Source organism: Oncorhynchus keta, chromosome 6 (genome assembly GCF_023373465.1).
Source record: "Oncorhynchus keta strain PuntledgeMale-10-30-2019 chromosome 6, Oket_V2, whole genome shotgun sequence".
NCBI lineage: Eukaryota > Metazoa > Chordata > Actinopteri > Salmoniformes > Salmonidae > Oncorhynchus > Oncorhynchus keta.
Genome location: NC_068426.1, coordinates 36,841,196 through 36,858,912, shown reverse-complemented (window position 1 = coordinate 36,858,912; position 17,717 = coordinate 36,841,196). Strand labels below are relative to the sequence as shown.

Here is a 17,717-nt window from a genome sequence, read left to right as displayed (position 1 = left end):
CAGAACGTGTATCCTTCCTGAGTGGTATGACGGCTACGTGGTCCCATGGTGTTTATACTTGCATACTATTGTTTGTACAGATGAACGTGGTACCTTCAGGCATTTGGAAATTTCTCCCAAGGTTGAACCAGACTTGTGGGGGTCTACCATTTTTTTCTGAGGTCTTGGCTGATTTCTTTTGATTTTCCTTTGATGTCTGAGTTTGAAGGTAGGCTTTGAAATACACCCACAGGTACACCTCCAATTGACTCAAATGATGTAAATTAGCCTATCAGAAGCTTCTAAAGCCATGACATCATTTTCTGGAATTTATCCAAGCTGTTTAAAGGCACAGTCAACTTAGTGTATGTAAACTTCTGACCCATTGGAATTGTGATAAAGTGAATTATAAGTGAGATAATCTGTCTGGAAACAATTGTTGGAAAAATTAATTGTGTCATGCACAAAGTAGATGTCCTAACCGACTTGCCAAATCTATAGTTTGTTGACAAGACATTTGTGGAGTGGTTGAAACACTTAGGTTGGAGTCATTAAACCTTGTTTATGTAAACTTCCGACTTCAACTGTATATCACTGGATTTCATTTATTACAAGATTAAGTTTATACTTGGCAACTTTCATAAAGTCTGGATGCCTTATATGGAATACAGTATGACAAAAAGGAGTTTGTATTAAAAACATGCTCACGTCAGGGCAGATACCTATTTAGGCGATCCCTACCTGCTGGGCTGCTCATTCCTGGACCTGGAGGTCTGCTGTCCTGTGGGTTGTCACTCTGGCCTTGGCCTAACAAACCCCAAACCAATAATGAATGTTTCGCTAAGATCCTAAAGCTGAGTGATGTGTGTTGGGTTGGAGCGCTGCAGGGCTGTGGACCCCTAGAGACAGGGCGGGGAGACCCAGCTATAATGTGTGTAAGTAAAAATAGCTTTACATTACTATTAGTCCTATGAGATTAATTCAATGGAGGATTTGCTGTTTCTGTGTGTTAATGTATATTTGATGTGTATGTGTTTTATTTTGTTTTGTTGTTTTGTTTGTTAAATGTTTGTTAAATGTTGGGCTGGCTGGTCGGTCTGGCTGGTCGGTCTGGCTGGTCGGGCTGGTCTGGCTGGTCGGTCTGGCTGGTCGGTCTGGCTGGTCGGTCTGGCTGGTCGGTCTGGCTGGTCGGTCTGGCTGAAAATGTATATAGAGGATGTTTTAACAACGACAATCAAAAGTCTTTGTATTTCGTTTTAGGCTATTGGTTAAATGTGCAACACAATATTTATTATTGAATGACCTTTGACCTAGTTCAGTCTTATCAATCACTTAAACATATTTAATAATGATCTCTGACCTAGCTTGATGACTGTGGCTTATTTTGCCTACTTTTTGTTCTAAATAGAGACGGCATATTGGATTGTGTAAAAATGCAGGAAATTTGCTTAAAATGCCTCAAAATAATTATGGGGTTGGACCCCCAGAGCCCTCGCCAGGTTATGTCCCCCCACTACTAAAAATATTCGCTGTTAGATGTTGTGGCCTATTCCTCTGCCTCAAAGTATTGCTTAATTATTTTTATGTCCTCTCAACGTAGCAGACAGTGTCCCATCCAACCCTCACCCCTCCACGCATCAGATACTGGACAGATTGTTCCATTATAGGGGATTGCCCACTACTATGATTGATTTCATTCACCCCATTCCATCGTGGACTAGGATAATGGATAATGAAATGAAAAACACAATACAAATATATGTACACCTTATAAATCCCGGAGTGTCTCTTGGGACTCAAAAATCAATCAACACAGACTACACCCCGAATGTGTAGTACTCGCTCTCGCTCTCGCTCTCTCTCTCTCTCTCTGTTTTTCTTTCCCTCTCGGCGTCTCTTCTCTTTATTGGAGTACTGCAGAGGCACCGCTGCATCGTGCATCGTGCAGGAGAGGGGAAGAAAAAAGACAAGAGAAATAGCCGAGCGCGGTCACTAACTACCTCAGTTTCTGCGTCGCGAGGGAAAACAGGAAATATCCGCGGGAAAAGGCATACAGCTGGCTCCCTGCGCTGTTTTACCGAAATGTCCATCTTCTGTAGTCTGTGAGTATAGTTGTTTTCCTCTCTTTATACTTACATTTGACTTCAACTCTTTGATGCAAACCCTGTGTATTGCGAGTGGCCTATCCCAGTGATTCCTTTTGATTTTTGCCAGGTTTACAGTTGGATAAATGTATATTTGAAATGTGTATAAAACCGTAGTGGGTACTCCTCGGCAATAGATTATCTCACCAATAGCTCGAAATAGGCTAGTTATTGTCACGTGTGATAAGACATGAATGGAATAAGACGTTCGCATATTTTGGGAAAACTTTTAAAAGGTATGTCACGTTTCTAAACTTCAAACGGTGTAGTTTGCCATCCGCTGTCGGTGTAATTCAGCAGCTGTCGCTGTTGGAGAGGGACACTTTGATCAACACGTATCACAACACCGTACATGAATTATCACACATTTAGCTGTATTCATGTAGGCTACTCTCGGCTACAAGATGCTTAATTTATTTAAATAAAATTAATATACTTGTGCTTTTTAAACTCTAACGGTTTTGCAGAAAGGTAATTGACTAATTAAGGAATTCCCACTCTCTTTCATTCTAATAACAACATTTTGGACTGAAGGACAATGAAATGAAAAACACAATACAAAGATATTTACACCTTATAAGTCCGACTCATCAATCAATCAACATACACTCGATCTCTCTCACCACACACACACACACACACACACACACACACACACACACACACACACACACACACACACACACACACACACACACACACACACACGCACACGCACACGCAAACATTATGCATAAAGAGAACAGATCCATCTACAGCAGAGAGTAGAAATAGATAGAGTTTGATGCAGATAGTAGCCTAGATTCATTAGACTAGGCGTAACATAGTAAATATAAATGAGTATGGTATGTTATGTTTGGTATGGTTATATAAGACAAGGTTACCCGTTAAAGGAAAAATTTAATGAATGGGTTGGGTGTATAGCGCAAATGTCCATCAACCCAAGGGTTGAGCGTTCTAATCTCATCATGGACAATTTTAGCATTTTAGCTCATTTGCAACTACTCAACTTGTTAGCTAATCCTAACATTAACCTAAATCATAGCCTAGCTAACAGTAGCCACCGAGCCACCTAGCTAACGTTAAACACACCAAATGCATAATATATAATACTGTACTTATTGCAAATTCGTAACATATTGTACTAATTGCAATTCATAACATATACAAAATACAGGAGCATGTGCCTTGGGTTAAGTGCCTTGCTCAAGGGCACATTGACCGTTTTTTCAACTGGGCTCAGAGACGCGAACGCGCTTAAACCACAAAGCTACCTGCCACTGAGTCGTCTGGAGACAGGAGAGCAGTTAGAGGATAGAGGAGGATGGAGGTTTGATTCCCCTCCACAATGTCAGGACAAGCCCTAGAATCTCATTACAGAACGCCGCTTTCGTCAAAAGGCCGGCCGGTGATTGATGTCCTTCCTGGCCGGGTTTACTGTGACCAAGCAACGCAGCAGCGCAGCAAGCAGCGCAGCCTCTCGCGAGCGGATAGAACCGCGGTAGTAAAGGGGGAACCCGTGGAGCGTGAAACGACCAGCAGAGAGAGGGGGGTGGGTAGAACGACAGCGAGAGAGAGAGAAAAGCAAGAGAGGAAGAGAGAAAGAAGGAGAGAAAGAAGTGTCTCTCGGCCCAGTACTACTATCTCTGCTTCCATTGTCAGTGCTGAACATACACAACATCCCGCGGTCTCTCTTTGTACTGTAACATTGGGGATGTGTCCGTTTGATGGAGACCGACACTAAATAGTTGAAACAGTTAATTATGGGAGCTTGAGCAGGACTGAACGTGAGCGTATTGACATTTCCCCGGCTCAGCTATACATCGCGACTGTTTCCCAAATGGCACCCTTTTCTCTATAGTGCGCTCCTTTTGACAATAATCCCCAATGGGCCTTGGGAATAGGGTGCCATTTGCGACAGAAGACTGGAGAACGTTATCTGGCTACCAGACAGACATCTACCTTAATTAACTCAATGTTGGCTGTAAATTGGAATAGAGGTATATATCAACGTTGGAATAGAGTGTATCAACTCATGAAAAGATTGTTCCATTGATTATAGTAGTCAAATTTAATGTAATTGGGTATTTCTATAAACTAGGGTACCAGTGAAGAGTTCCAATGCTGGACAACTTGTTACAGCGGAAGTCGTTCCTAATAATCTGCCACTTTGTTTAATGTCATTACATCAATATATAAGGGGGGAACATAGCTATATTCCATACAATTCACGAGTTGATTTAAAACCTATGTCTAACCCTTTATCATGGCTGGTGTCTTGACGGATTTGTCGAAAATCGTGTGACATAAAACATTATTTTACTGTCTTTGCATTTAAGATGTCGCTATATCATATATTAACTATTAATTAGTTCAATTATACATTGAATTTGAACTCTGTAAGAATACTGGATCGAGCTGTGGGACATCTCAGAAATGCAGTGTAACTATTTTAGTGTATTACGTTACAAAATACATACATACAAATCCAAAATAATAAACGCGATTGCAAAATCGAATGCTTCCAACCGAAAGAGTCATATTACCTTGATAATTCAAACCGAATTCGATACAGTCATTCACGTGGTTGATCAATAATTATGTATAATACTTGTTGGATGCACACTTGTTGTTGAGCTGCAATTATACTGTGATCATTTCACACATCATCATCTGATCCAGGAAGGAACGTTCAAGCGAGGAACAGCTGTTGTGATAGCGCGTGCAATGCTACCACAGCCCAAGTGCTGAAAAAAAGGTGTTCGCTAGGAATGTCCAGAATATGTTGGTGTCTCATTCGTTAAACAGGTGAAGTCGGTTGTGACTGGATCCATGTTGGATCTAATATCCCTAGTGAATTGATGTTCATCATCTGTTGGCTGCTGGATTTACAGCAAGGTCTCTTTAGATTTGACAGAGAAAGCATCAAGGTAATGAGTTCACGTTTTCATGTTTTTAGCCCTAGGATTGAACACGTGTGTAGGATAGATTATTGCGCAACACAATTCCTATGAATTATTCCTGATATAATGACAACACATTACATAGCGTGGTGGGCTTCTTCACACTTTGATTTGACAATGAAATAACATGACGAATAGATTTTGTTCTCCATGTTAGACCTGCAATTTTAAACACGGGGCTTGAATTTGGAGCTCCGAAATTCAAGTAGTAATAGGCCTACCTTGATATTCAGATATGTCCTCAATTTGGTTCTTGAAAAGTCCTTCTAATTATTGTAGCCAATTTCTAAGTTCTCCTTCTTCTTCTCTTCTTTTTTGATACGTTTTTGTGAGAGATGTGACCAGTTTCGTTCGGGTTGTTTCCCGCTGCTTCAATTGACGGGTGTTGTTGCGCTAATCTGTTGCGGTGAAAACCACGTGCGGTTATTATGAGGATGACAATATCTATTGTTGGCTTCAACTTGGCTTCTCATAAAAATCTTCCCATTACAAAAGGAACCTGGTTTTTGGTCGTTTTCTCATTATAAAAACAGATGGCGAGATTAATGCTACCGCTATTCATGGTTTTATTATGTTTGCCTGTGTCGGCAACACAGTCTTCAGAAAGCCGGCATGGATGCGTTCATTCAATTAATTTAGTCAGGCAAGTACACATTATTCTCACATATTTTAGGTATATAATAATAATTATAAAATCAATGCATTGACAAGGCCTAAACAATTCATTGTTCTGAAAGTGTATGTACATACATCTAAATTATGGCATTTTAGTCATTTAGCAGATGCTCTTATCTAGATCGTTTTACAGGAGTAATTAAGGTTGAGTGCCTTGCTCAAGGGCACATGGTCGACTTGGGGATTCAAACCAGCAACCTTTAGGTTACTGGCCCAATGCTCTTAGCCACCAGGCAAACTGCTCCACAATTGAATAACATTGAGGTATTTGAAAATACAATTAAGTGCTTGAGAATGTCCCTGAATGGCCTTGAATTTGACTTGCCAATGTCTGTATCAACCTTGCTTAAAGGATGTATTGTCCAAGGCCGATGTTGAAATTGGAGTTATGGGTCAATTTGCATATATTCCTCTATTCCTGGAGCTGCATAAAAATATTTTTTTATTTTTGTTTCAAACCATTTAGAAATGTTGAGCCCAATGTCACACATTGGCCCCATTATTGATGGAAAGACCCAATTCCTTTTATATGTTACTTATATGTTATGGTCTTTATGTCAGTATTGTTACTTACATTGAGCGCAGACTGCGAGCCAGGCCTAATCGCCCAAACATCAGTGCCCGACCTCACTAATGCTCTTGTGGCTGAATGGAAGCAAGTCCCCGCAGCAATGTTCCAACATCCAGTGGAAAGTCTTCCCAGAAGAGTGGAGGCTGTTATATCAGCAAAGGGGGGACCAACTCCATATTAATTGGAATGAGATGTCCGACGAGCCTATGTCCATGTAGTGCTTGTGATAGTCATTGCTAAACAACACACACACACACACACACACACACACACACACACACACACACACACACACACACACACACACACACACACACACACACACACACACACACACACACACACACACACACACACACACACACACAAGCGCACACACACACACAAGCGCACACACACAGTCCTCAGTGCCTCTATGAAACCAGTTTGATCTCTTACAGCTGTTGTGCAGTCATCCCCAGCAGCCAGTCAACCCACACAGCCATCCATCACCATATTACTGCACGCAGCCAGGCAGCTTGGTGGGTGTGTGTGCGTGCCCACGTGTGTGTCCTGAGACTATGACAGCTTTCGTGCAGTGTGTGTGTGAGTGACTCCATAAATACATAATTGAGTCCCAGTGTAATGAATGGTTGTTATACTGCCCTTTGTCTTTATCAGTCAGTAACCAATCACCAGACAACGCTATGTGGAGTACAATAGGGAGACACGAAATGTCGCAATGTGACATCACTGAGACTGTGACATCATAGCCCCAAGAGAGACAGAGCAGTGAATTTACACATAAACTTTTTCAGCCAGTACTTTTCACCTCACCTCTGGACCAATCATTATATATATATATATATCTATCCAATTGATGCAGGATGATTAAGAACACGCCTGTACTGTAACCTTTGATGCCGCTGAGAGGTCGAGTTTTGGGGTTGACTGGGATGAGATGATTAAAGGGGGAGTGAGAGCATGGGGAAACCACGTCTGATGCTACTGCAGTATCCTGCAGCTACCTAGACAAGAGGACGGGTGTCGTTCCTTCTTCAAACATCCTTATAAGGAAACATCGCCACCCTGCACACACACACACACATTCACTCCCTGAGGAATACCTGGGTAGTGTTCAGAAAGCATGAAAAACAGGAGGAAACAGTTTTTTTTTAACGGAAAAGGTACTACATGTATCTAAGCAGTTCTCTCCAATCAGAATACATATTTTTCTTTTAAAAACGTTTTCTGTTTGCAACCCTGGTTGGATATGGAAAGCTGCATGTTAGTCATTGAGCAGACACTCTTATCCAGAGTGACTTAGAGGAGCAATTAGGTTTACGTTTGTATTTTTATTTTATCCCACCGTCTCCTACAGAATGGGGAAAATCTCCCCTGCTCTTTGATTCACTGTGTGTGTGCATGCGCGTGTGTGTCCGTGCGTACGCGCGCGAGCGTGTGTGTGTGTGTGTGCGTTCGTGCATGCACGTGTGTGTGATTAATGAAGGTGGCTGGGTGGCGTCAGCGGGCCATGACAGCCGCAGTAGGAGGAAATCATTTGTCCCCCTCAGCAGGCTCCTGATTCCAGCCAGCAGGAAATGTGCTGATTGCTTAAAACACATCTTGAGGCTGCGGCGGCTATATTAACCCCAATCACTGCACTAGGCACAGCAGCTACGCAGGGAGAGAGACGTGGAAAGGCATTTGACTCTGGATTTGAAATTGGAAGGGTAAAGTGTGTGTGTGTGTGTGTGTGTGTGTGTGTGTGTGTGTGTGTGTGTGTGTGTGTGTGTGTGTGTGTGTGTGTGTGTGTGTGTGTGTGTGTGTGTGTGTGTGTGTGTGTGTGTGTGTGTGTGTGATTTTCTGTTCGCACCTGCGTCAGTGTGTGTTTATACTGATGTACCATATAAATCCATAGTGTGTTATCTGGGAAGCTCAAGGTGCATAGTGGTGATTTATAAATGTCAGCATTAATGACCATTAGCATATTAACTGTATGTAGGAAGGAATGGATCCACCATCATACGTAATGAAATGTCAACAGACAGACATACAAGGCCTTTAAGTCCCAGATTGCCTGTATGAAGATGACTTTGAAGCGTTTTTACACTATAGAGAGAGAGAGAGAGAGAGAGAGGGGGAGAAGGGGAGAGGGAGAGAAGGGGAGAGGGAGAGAGAGGGGGAGAGGGAGAGAGAGGGGGAGAGGGAGAGAGAGAGAGAGAGGGGGAGAGGGAGAGAGAGGGAGAGAAGGGGAGGGAGAGAGAGAGGGAGAGAGAGGGGAGAGAGAGAGAGAGAGAGGGGGAGAGAGAGAGGGGGAGAGGGGAGAGAGAGAGAGAGAGAGGGGAGAGAGGGAGAGAGAGAGAGGGGAGAGAAGGGGAGAGGGAGAGAGAGAGAGAGGAGAGAGAGAGAGGGGGAGAGGGGGAGAGAGAGAGAGGGAGAGAAGGGGAGAGGGAGAGAGAGAGAGAAGGGGAGGAGAAAGAAGGACAGTGTGGTAAAGTGAAGAGTCTTTCAATCAACCTTTGCTAAAACATTTCACAGGCATTCCTATTCCACAGTCTACATCCCACCCTACCTTGGCTGCTTGGTTATCCCATCCTCACCGTTTTGTATAAGGTGTGCCTAAATTAGTCAGGCAGAGTTAATCAGCTATTCCCTCATCCTTCCCCCCTGGGTGCAAAACCTCAGCCTCCAGTGTGATTTTGGTCTGTTGTCCTGGTCTGACCCCCACTGAGCCGTCAGACACTGTGTTAGGGAAGCAGGAGTACTGTCATGGATTTTAGGGAACTTGTCTAACATCCCAAATGATACACTGTTCCCTATATAGTGCAGTACTTTTCACCAGGGGCCATGTAGAGAATAGTGAGCCATTTAGGATGCGGCCTCCGAGACGGCTCTCTCCTCTCTAGATGGGCCAGATGAACAGGAAGTAGAGATATCTTGGTGTTTGCTGTCTTGGTGGTACATTATTGCTGTATGTTTATGGTTTGTTGCATTGTGGTTGAGGTATTTTACTTTTTTTATTGGACTGGGTTGATTGGCGCAGCGAAGTAGAAAGATACACCACGTGACGAGGTTGTGTGAACACACGTCACATACTATACACATACAGTACACATGCTGCATGGGCACACACATGTGCACGTACGCATACACGCACACCACACACACACACACACACACACACACACACACACACACACACACACACACACACACACACACACACACACACACACACACACACACACACACACACACACACACACACACACACACACACACACACACACACACAAACAAGAATACCTTCTACACTACACACACAGACATCTTCACACGAACACATACACACACATCTTCACACACACACACCCCAAATCCACCAGCAAAGACAAAGTTAGTCAGAACAACGCTGCTTTCCACTCCATTTGACTTCTGCAATGCAGCAAAATCTCCAGGGCTGGTTGAGGTTGGTCTATAGACCCCAGCTTCAATGCTCCTTGTAGCATGACAGATGCATCCTCATGTCTTATCTCAGCCCTGGGACAAGAGGTTAGCACAAACACCATACATCATCCTGTCATGTGCCTATACAGGGGCCTCAACCCACACTCACCCCTCTCTATATATGAAGGCTACTACGCTCCACTCTACACTTCTTCTGTATACGCACAGTATACAGATACAGTGCATTCGGAAAGTATTCAAACCCCTTCACATTTTGTTACGTTACAGCCTCATTATAAAATTGCTGAAATCGTTTTTTCCCCTCATCAATCTACACACAATACCCCATAATGACAAAGCAAAAACAGTTTTTTAGAAAATTTGCAAATGTATTAAAAACAAAAAACAGAAAGATCATATTTACAGTTTTACAGTACAAAGCATGGCTACTTTAAAGAATCTCAAATATAAAATATATTTAGCTTTGTTTAACACTTTTACGGTTACTACCTGATTCCATATGTGTTATTTCATAGTTTTGATGTCTTCATTATTCTAAAATGTAGAAAATAGTAAAAAATAAAGAAAAACCTTGAATGAGTAGGTGTCAACTTTTGATGGGTACTATATATGCAGTGCTTTCGGGAAGTATTCAGACCCCTTGACTTTTTCCACATTTTGTTATGTTAGAGCGTTACTCAAATGTATTAAATCATTTTTTACCCTCGTAAATCTACACACAATACCCCATAATGACAAAGTAAAAACAGGTTTTTAGAATTTTTTGGAAATGTATAAAAAAAAACGGAAATATCATATTTAAATAAGTATTCAGACCCTTTACTCAGTACTTTGATGAAGTACCTTTGGCATCAATTATAGCCTCGAGTATTCTTGGGTATGATGCCACAAGCTCGGCACACCGTTATTTGGGGAGTTTCTCCCATTCTTCTCTGCAGATCCTCTCAAGCTCTGTCAGGTTGGATGGGGAGCGTCACTGCAGAGCTATTTTCAGGTCTCTCCAGAGATGTTTGATCGAGGTTCAAGTCCGGTCTCTGGCTGGGCCACAAAAGGACATTCAGAGACTTGTCCCGAAGCCACTCCTGTGTTATCTTGGCTGTGTGCTTAGCGTCGTTGTCCTGTTGGAAGGTGAACCTTTGCGCCAGTCTGAGGTAGTGAGCGCTCTGGAGCAGGTTTTCATCAAGGAACTCTATGTACTTTGCTCCATTCATATTTCCTTTACTCCTGACTACTCTCCCAGTCCCTGCCACTGAAAAACATTCCAACAGCATGATGCTGTCACCACCATGCTTCACCGTAGGGATGTGGCCAGGTTTCCTCCAGACGTGACGCTTTGCATTCAGGCCAAAGAGTTCAATCTTGGTTTCATCAGAACAGAGAATCTTGTTTATTATGGTTTTAGAGTCTTTGGGTGCCTTTTGGCAAACTCCAAGCGTGCTGTCATGTGCCGTTTACTGAGGAGTGGCTTCCGTCTGGCCCCTCTACCATAAAGGCCTGATTGGTGGAGTGCTGCAGAGATGGTTGTCCTTCTGGAAGGTTCTCCCAGAGGAATTCTCGAGCTCTATCACAGTAACCATTGTGTTCTTGGTCAACTCTCTGACCAAGGCCCTTCTCCTCCGATTGCTCAGTTTGGCCGGGTGGCCAGCTCTATGAAGAGTCTTGGTGGTTCCAAACTTCTTCCATTTAAGAATGATGGAGGCCACGGTGTTCTTGGGGACCTTCAATGCTGCAGAAATGTTTTGGTACCATTCCCCAGATCTGTGCCTAGACAGAATCTTGTCTCAGTGCTTTACGGACAGCTCCTTCAACCTCAGCACGGTCAACATCCCACAGCTGGTTGGACTGGAGGATGGTACGGTGCTGGTGGAAAGCTATGGCTGGCAACAATACCTGACTCCGTACTTCAGGCCGCTAACACAGCAGTACCAGCATGTCAGGTGAATATAATTTTCATTGCGTTGTATTGTTATTTGTTTATTATCTAAACTTGGGAGGTGAACTGATGTTATGTTAAGGTTGTATTGTGTTGTAAATGTTTTGTCTATTTGACTGTTTTACAGCTTTGATGCTCTGGAGCCTGGTGTTGGCAAGGAGCGTTCAGACTGTCGGTACCAGGTTTCAGGTGCTGCAAAACGCTGATGTCCTTCCTCCCATAGATGGTCTGCCTGTACATTTAGTTTTTGATCCTGCTGCTCAGCTACTCTAGCCCTGATTGTATGCGTGTACTGTAACTACCTCATCTATCACCAGTATAACTGGCATCGTTATTGATATTGTTCTTGTACATACGGTATATTATTTAGTTCTTTCTCTACTGGCATTCTCTCAACCAGCTTCACCTGGAATGCTTTTCCAACAGTCTTGAAGGAGTTCCCACATATGCTGAGCACTTGTTGGCTGCTTTTCCGTCCCTCTGCGATCTAACTCATCCCAAACCAGCATGCTGTGGTAGCCATGCTGGTTAAATGTGCATTGAATTCTAAATAAATCACTGACAGTGTCACCCTCACACCATCATACATCCTCCTCCATGCTTCACGGTGGGAACCACACATACAGAGATCACATTCACCGACTCTGCATCTCACAAAGATAAATAAAAAATGTGGACTCATCAGACCAAAGGACAGATTTTCACCAGTCTAATGTCCATTGCTCGTGTTTATTGGCCCAAGCAAGTCTCTTCGTCTTATTGGTGTCCTTTAGTAGTGGTTTCTTTGAAGCAATTCGACCATGAAGGTCTGATTCTGAGTCTCCTCTGAACAGTTGATGTTGAGATGTGTCTGTTACTTGAACTCTGTGAAGCATTTATTTGGGCTGCAATTTCTGAGGCTGGTAAGTCTAATGAACTTATCCTTTGCAGAAGAGGTAACTCTGGGTCTACCTTTCCTGTGGCGGTCCTCATGAGAGCCAGTTCCATCATAGAGCTTGATGTTTTTTTGCGACTGCACTTGAAAAATCTTGTCTTAAAGTTATGATGGACTGTCATTTCTCTTTGCTTATTTGAGCTGTTCTTGCCATAATATGGACTTGATTAGGCTATAACTAGCAATGCAAATGGCTTTCTGAGATACAAATAATATTAGTACACAGATCATGTAATCCTCCGGCGAAATGGAGTCTTTTGTTTAGACATGTAAGTTAGCTCGCTAGCTAAACAACGAACCATAATCCTAACCCATACAGTACTAGTAATACAAACCGATTGTCATAGCTAGCTACCATGCATGAATTTATGTAGTATGAATCTGCAGCTATAACTAACCAACACGTTTCAATATTAGCTAGCTAACATTATGCTATATAACTACCAATGCAAATGGCTTTCTGAGAATAATATTACTACACAGATCATACACATAACTTTAGCTAGCAAGCCAGACAGCTAACGTTAGCTAGCTGGCTAACAGTAGGCTTTAACATGCAATGAAAACAACTTTGACAAAAATTAGAAACGTATAATATCTGAAAATGTACTTCGACCCTTGCCCGTACATATGGATGAATGCTTCTCCCTCTCATGGATGCCATGGTTGCCCTTATTTGGAGGATGTAATCCGGAGACGGGTGTTTTATACAACAGCCTTCTACGTTCTCTTTTTGTCTCCCTCTGCATTTGCAATCAAACACTGTTTCCACTGGGCATTCCACTGATTTCGAAACATGGTCAACTTCTTCTGTGACAACAGCACTGTTGTTTGACATGTCTTCCTCATCACTGTCATTAGAAGACTCGACAATGTTTTTGCCTAAATCATGAATTTCCTCATCGTCTGATTAGTTTTCAGTCAGATAGAATAAGCATGGCCCGATCGTCCTCCAGAAAGTAGTCCATCACAACCTTTCCCCACTGATCTTTGTCAATAGGGCCTGCTACATTCAGGGCAGCAATGCTGTTGAGAGCATTAGAAACACAAGTTCTCCATGATATCTTTCAAAAAACTGCAGTAGCAGCTCACGTTATAGACAGAAGCATGCTACATGGCAGACCAATCTGAACTCATCTCTCGGCATGTCCAGCCCATCCATTATCTCAGCCAATCATGGCTGGCGGGAAGGTTCCTGTCTTTATCCGTGGTGAAACCAACTAGGCTCGTAATTTCGTATTCATATTTACAGATGGCATGCAAGTTTGTTATTAAGGCACATGAAAGTTCACATGTTCCAGAAAGCATTTCTGCCTAAAAACACATTTTGATTTAAAATGTTGTCCTGTGAAGTAGTGACGTGCGGCATACGCCTTATTTCCTGAAACGGTTCACACATGACCATCAAGCACTTTTGGATATCAGATCGACAATTACTAACCTCGATTTTGACTTAAAATCTGACTCAGCTATTCCCTTGTTCACACTGAACCCTATTCCTTTGTTTCATGAAAATCGACCAGCACTCACCTCCGTTTTATCGGAAAACATATAGCCACGCAAGAATAAGATGGATCAGCTTCGTTTGAGAGTCTCCTATCAGAGAGACTTGCAGAAACTCCATGCAGCGGCATGATCAACCGACAGTAGCCTCGGGCAAGGCCAAAGGGAGAGGGGTGTGCCTCTTCATAAACAACAACTCGTGCACTGTTTCCAGTGTGAAGGAAATCCCTAGCTTTTTCTCACCTGATAAAGAATAAGCTGCAGACCTTTTTATCTACCAAAAGAGTTCTCATCTGTAATTATCACGGCTGCCTACATCCCTCCACAAGCCAATCAACAAACTATAAACAAATAAGAAACCGCACACCCAGGGGCAGCATTTCTGGTGGACGGAGACTTTACCGCAAGGCAGACTTAAAACCTGTCTACCTCACTTCTACCAACACGTCTCCTCCACCACTAGGGTTGCTAAAACTCTAGACCATTGTTTATTCTACACACAGAAACGCATACAGAACAAGGGATGTTAACAGTTAACCGTTAATCCATTAGCCGACAAAAAATAAATTTGTCCGGTCATGCTTATCGGTCTATAGGTTAATTTGCATAATTTTGAGGAATTCAATTGGCACGTGTATTATTCCATTAGTCGTCATGTATCTTATCACACGCACACAGCGTACGGAGCCTAGTTTGAGGAGCAGAATGGCCTATCACCTGTCAGACAGCGCGAGAGCAGCTCCTCAAAAAGCTGGTACTGGAGTGAAACATGTTTTTATAAGCCCAGTCATTTCGCAACCAATAATTCTAAATGCAATCGCGTGTTAATTGTTTTGATGGCCACGATTCATGTATTAAAACTGTTTTGATAGTCTCGGTTAAAAATAGCTACCATTTTATTTCTCAATCTCAACTCGCAACTAAAGAACATCTCCCATTCGCCATTCAAGTCATAGGTTGCTTTCAATGGTAGCCATGATATCAATGCGTTACTCACCCCTATACAATGTGATTTTGAGGGATTAAAATGGCCCGAAAGTTGCTAAAGATGTCAGCCACCCAAGCCATAGACTGTTCACTCTTCTACCGTCCAGCAAATGGTACCGGAACATCGGTTTTCAGACTAACATGCTCCGAGACAGCTTCTACCCCACAGCTATAAGACTGCTAAATAGCCATAACACTGCTATACACTTAATTAAATGGTTCATTAAGACTGCATTGACCATATCTTGCATTTACCCTATGCACACTCATAAGACTATTATACACACTATATACGCAGTCACTCACACACATTACACTGACACACTTACAAAAAAAAAACACACATACACAATCATGCACACACACTTTAACACTCATCATATGCTGCTATTTTACTCTTATTATTATCTATCCTGATGCCTAGTCACTTTACCCTGCCTTCATGTACATATCTACCTCAAATACTTTATTATTATCTATCCTGATGTCTAGTCACTTTACCCTGCCTTCATGTACATATCTACCTCAAATACCTTATTATTATCTATCCTGATGCCTAGTCACTTTACCCTGCCTTCATGTACATATCTACCTCAAATACCTTATTATTATCTATCCTGATGTCTAGTCACTTTACCCTGCCTTCATGTACATATCTACCTCTAATACCTTATTATTATCTATCCTGATGTCTAGTCACTTTACCCTGCCTTCATGTACATATCTACCTCAAACACATTGTACAGCATCTCTGCACATTGATCTGGTTCTGGTACTCCCTTTATATAGCTTCATTATTGTGTATTTTATTCCTCCTGTGTTACTATTTTCCTTTTTGTGTTATTTTTTTAAAACTCTGCATCCTTGGGAAGGGCTCCAAAACCAGCATTTCACAGAAAAGTCTACACCCGTTGTATTCGGCGCATGTGACATGTAAAATGTGATTACATCTTTGATTTAATGGTGAAGCAGGATGGAACACACATGCTCAGACAGAATACACAAACGCTAGACCAGTCTAGAGACGGAACACAGAAACTAGATGGAATGTACCATATTGGACTAGATGGATCAGACCTAACCGGAACTCGTAGACCCCCAAACAGACCACATGGGTGTCTCAGACCCATTCCAGTCAGAGAGTGTATGGAACGGTTCCATTTTTATTTAGCCCCTTCTCTCTGTCCCTTGTTTCCGCCTTTTACGTTCGTTTCCTGCCATTGGCGTCACAGACAGATCTCCTGATAATGTTGAGGGAGAGTTATAGCTAGTACACTGAAGTCCTCAAGGCTTCCTCACTAAATCGACAGGCACAAACAGTCCACTCTGCAGAGAACCTGACTTTAGAGACTGACACTGAGATGGGACATTAAACCTGAACACTGCTGGACCAGAAATTAAACAAATGTATCTCTCTCCACAGAAAGATGAGCTGTGACCAGATGTAAAGACAGCGTGGATGGTGATCTCTCCTACTGGAACTCAGCTGTCTTCACCTCTCAACCGTGTGCCTGCTCCCATCCCACTGCCATAGAGATCTGCTCTCCCTCACACCAGCAGCAGCAGCTAGCTATCCTAGCCAACGCTAGTATCATTTGAACCATCTCCCAACTTACTGTGGTTGGCTGCAGCTGAGTTGCCCCGTTGTAACAGAAGAAAGTAAGCTAACGTAAGTTAGTTTCTAATTGTCTCTCACACTTAGGTCAGCTTTTTCGGCAGTTCTTTTTGCCAGTGAACATTGGTTCCCAACTGACCTAGCTGGTTCGCTAAAGGGCAAATAAAGACAGGTAGATAGAATCAGAGTCAGCAAGATGGACGAGTCGTACAACAACAGGACGTCACTGGTGAAGGGCGCCAAGGACATTGCCAAGGAGGCCAAACGCCATGCCGCTAAGAAGGTCAGCAAGGTCGTCAACCGCGCCGCGGACGAGTACTCCTCCCAACGCAACTACAGCCAGTTCCAGAACGAGGACGAGGACGATGATGACGGACGCTACGCCTACACGCAGCCCGATGGCAACGACCACTTCCCCGGTGGTCTTACCGCCAAAGACGAAGACGAGGAAGACTACGCCAGTGACGCCACGGAGGGTCACGATGATGAAGATGAGATCTATGAGGGGGAGTATCAGGGGGTGCCTGCTGACGGGAAGCCTAGAGACGGGCATGATTCTCTGGGTCAACTCGTCTCAGACAGCATGAGGGACCGTAAGGACCTGGAGCAAGAGAGGCAGGCGGACGAGGAGGAGCTGGCCCAGCAGTATGAGCTGATCATGCAGGAGTGTGGCCACGGCAGGTTTCAGTGGCAGCTGTTCTTCGTGCTGGGCATGGCGCTGATGTCTGATGGAGTGGAGGTGTTCGTGGTGGGGTTTGTCCTGCCCAGCGCCGAGCTGGACATGTGTGTCCCCAACTCTGGAGCAGGGTGGCTAGGTAAGGTGTGTGTGTGTGTGTGTGTGTGTGTGTGTGTGTGTGTGTGTGTGTGTGTGTGTGTGTGTGTGTGTGTGTGTGTGTGTGTGTGTGTGTGTGTGTGTGTGTGTGTGTGTGTGTGTGTGTGTGTGTGTGTGTGTGTTGATAGAAA

General features: G+C 43.3%; 1 protein-coding gene across 1 annotated transcript in view; it reads left to right on the top strand.

Moving 5' to 3' along the window:
- Positions 1–1,900: 1,900 nt before the first annotated feature.
- LOC118385585 (synaptic vesicle glycoprotein 2C-like) overlaps positions 1,901–17,717 on the top strand; it is a 74,503-nt gene continuing 58,686 nt past the window's right edge. The window contains exons 1-2 of the mRNA XM_052521452.1: positions 1,901–2,081; positions 16,563–17,569. Of these exons, the coding sequence (XP_052377412.1) occupies positions 16,951–17,569 (619 nt within the window). The 5' untranslated portion in view covers positions 1,901–2,081; positions 16,563–16,950. The remainder of the gene's footprint in view (positions 2,082–16,562; positions 17,570–17,717) is intronic.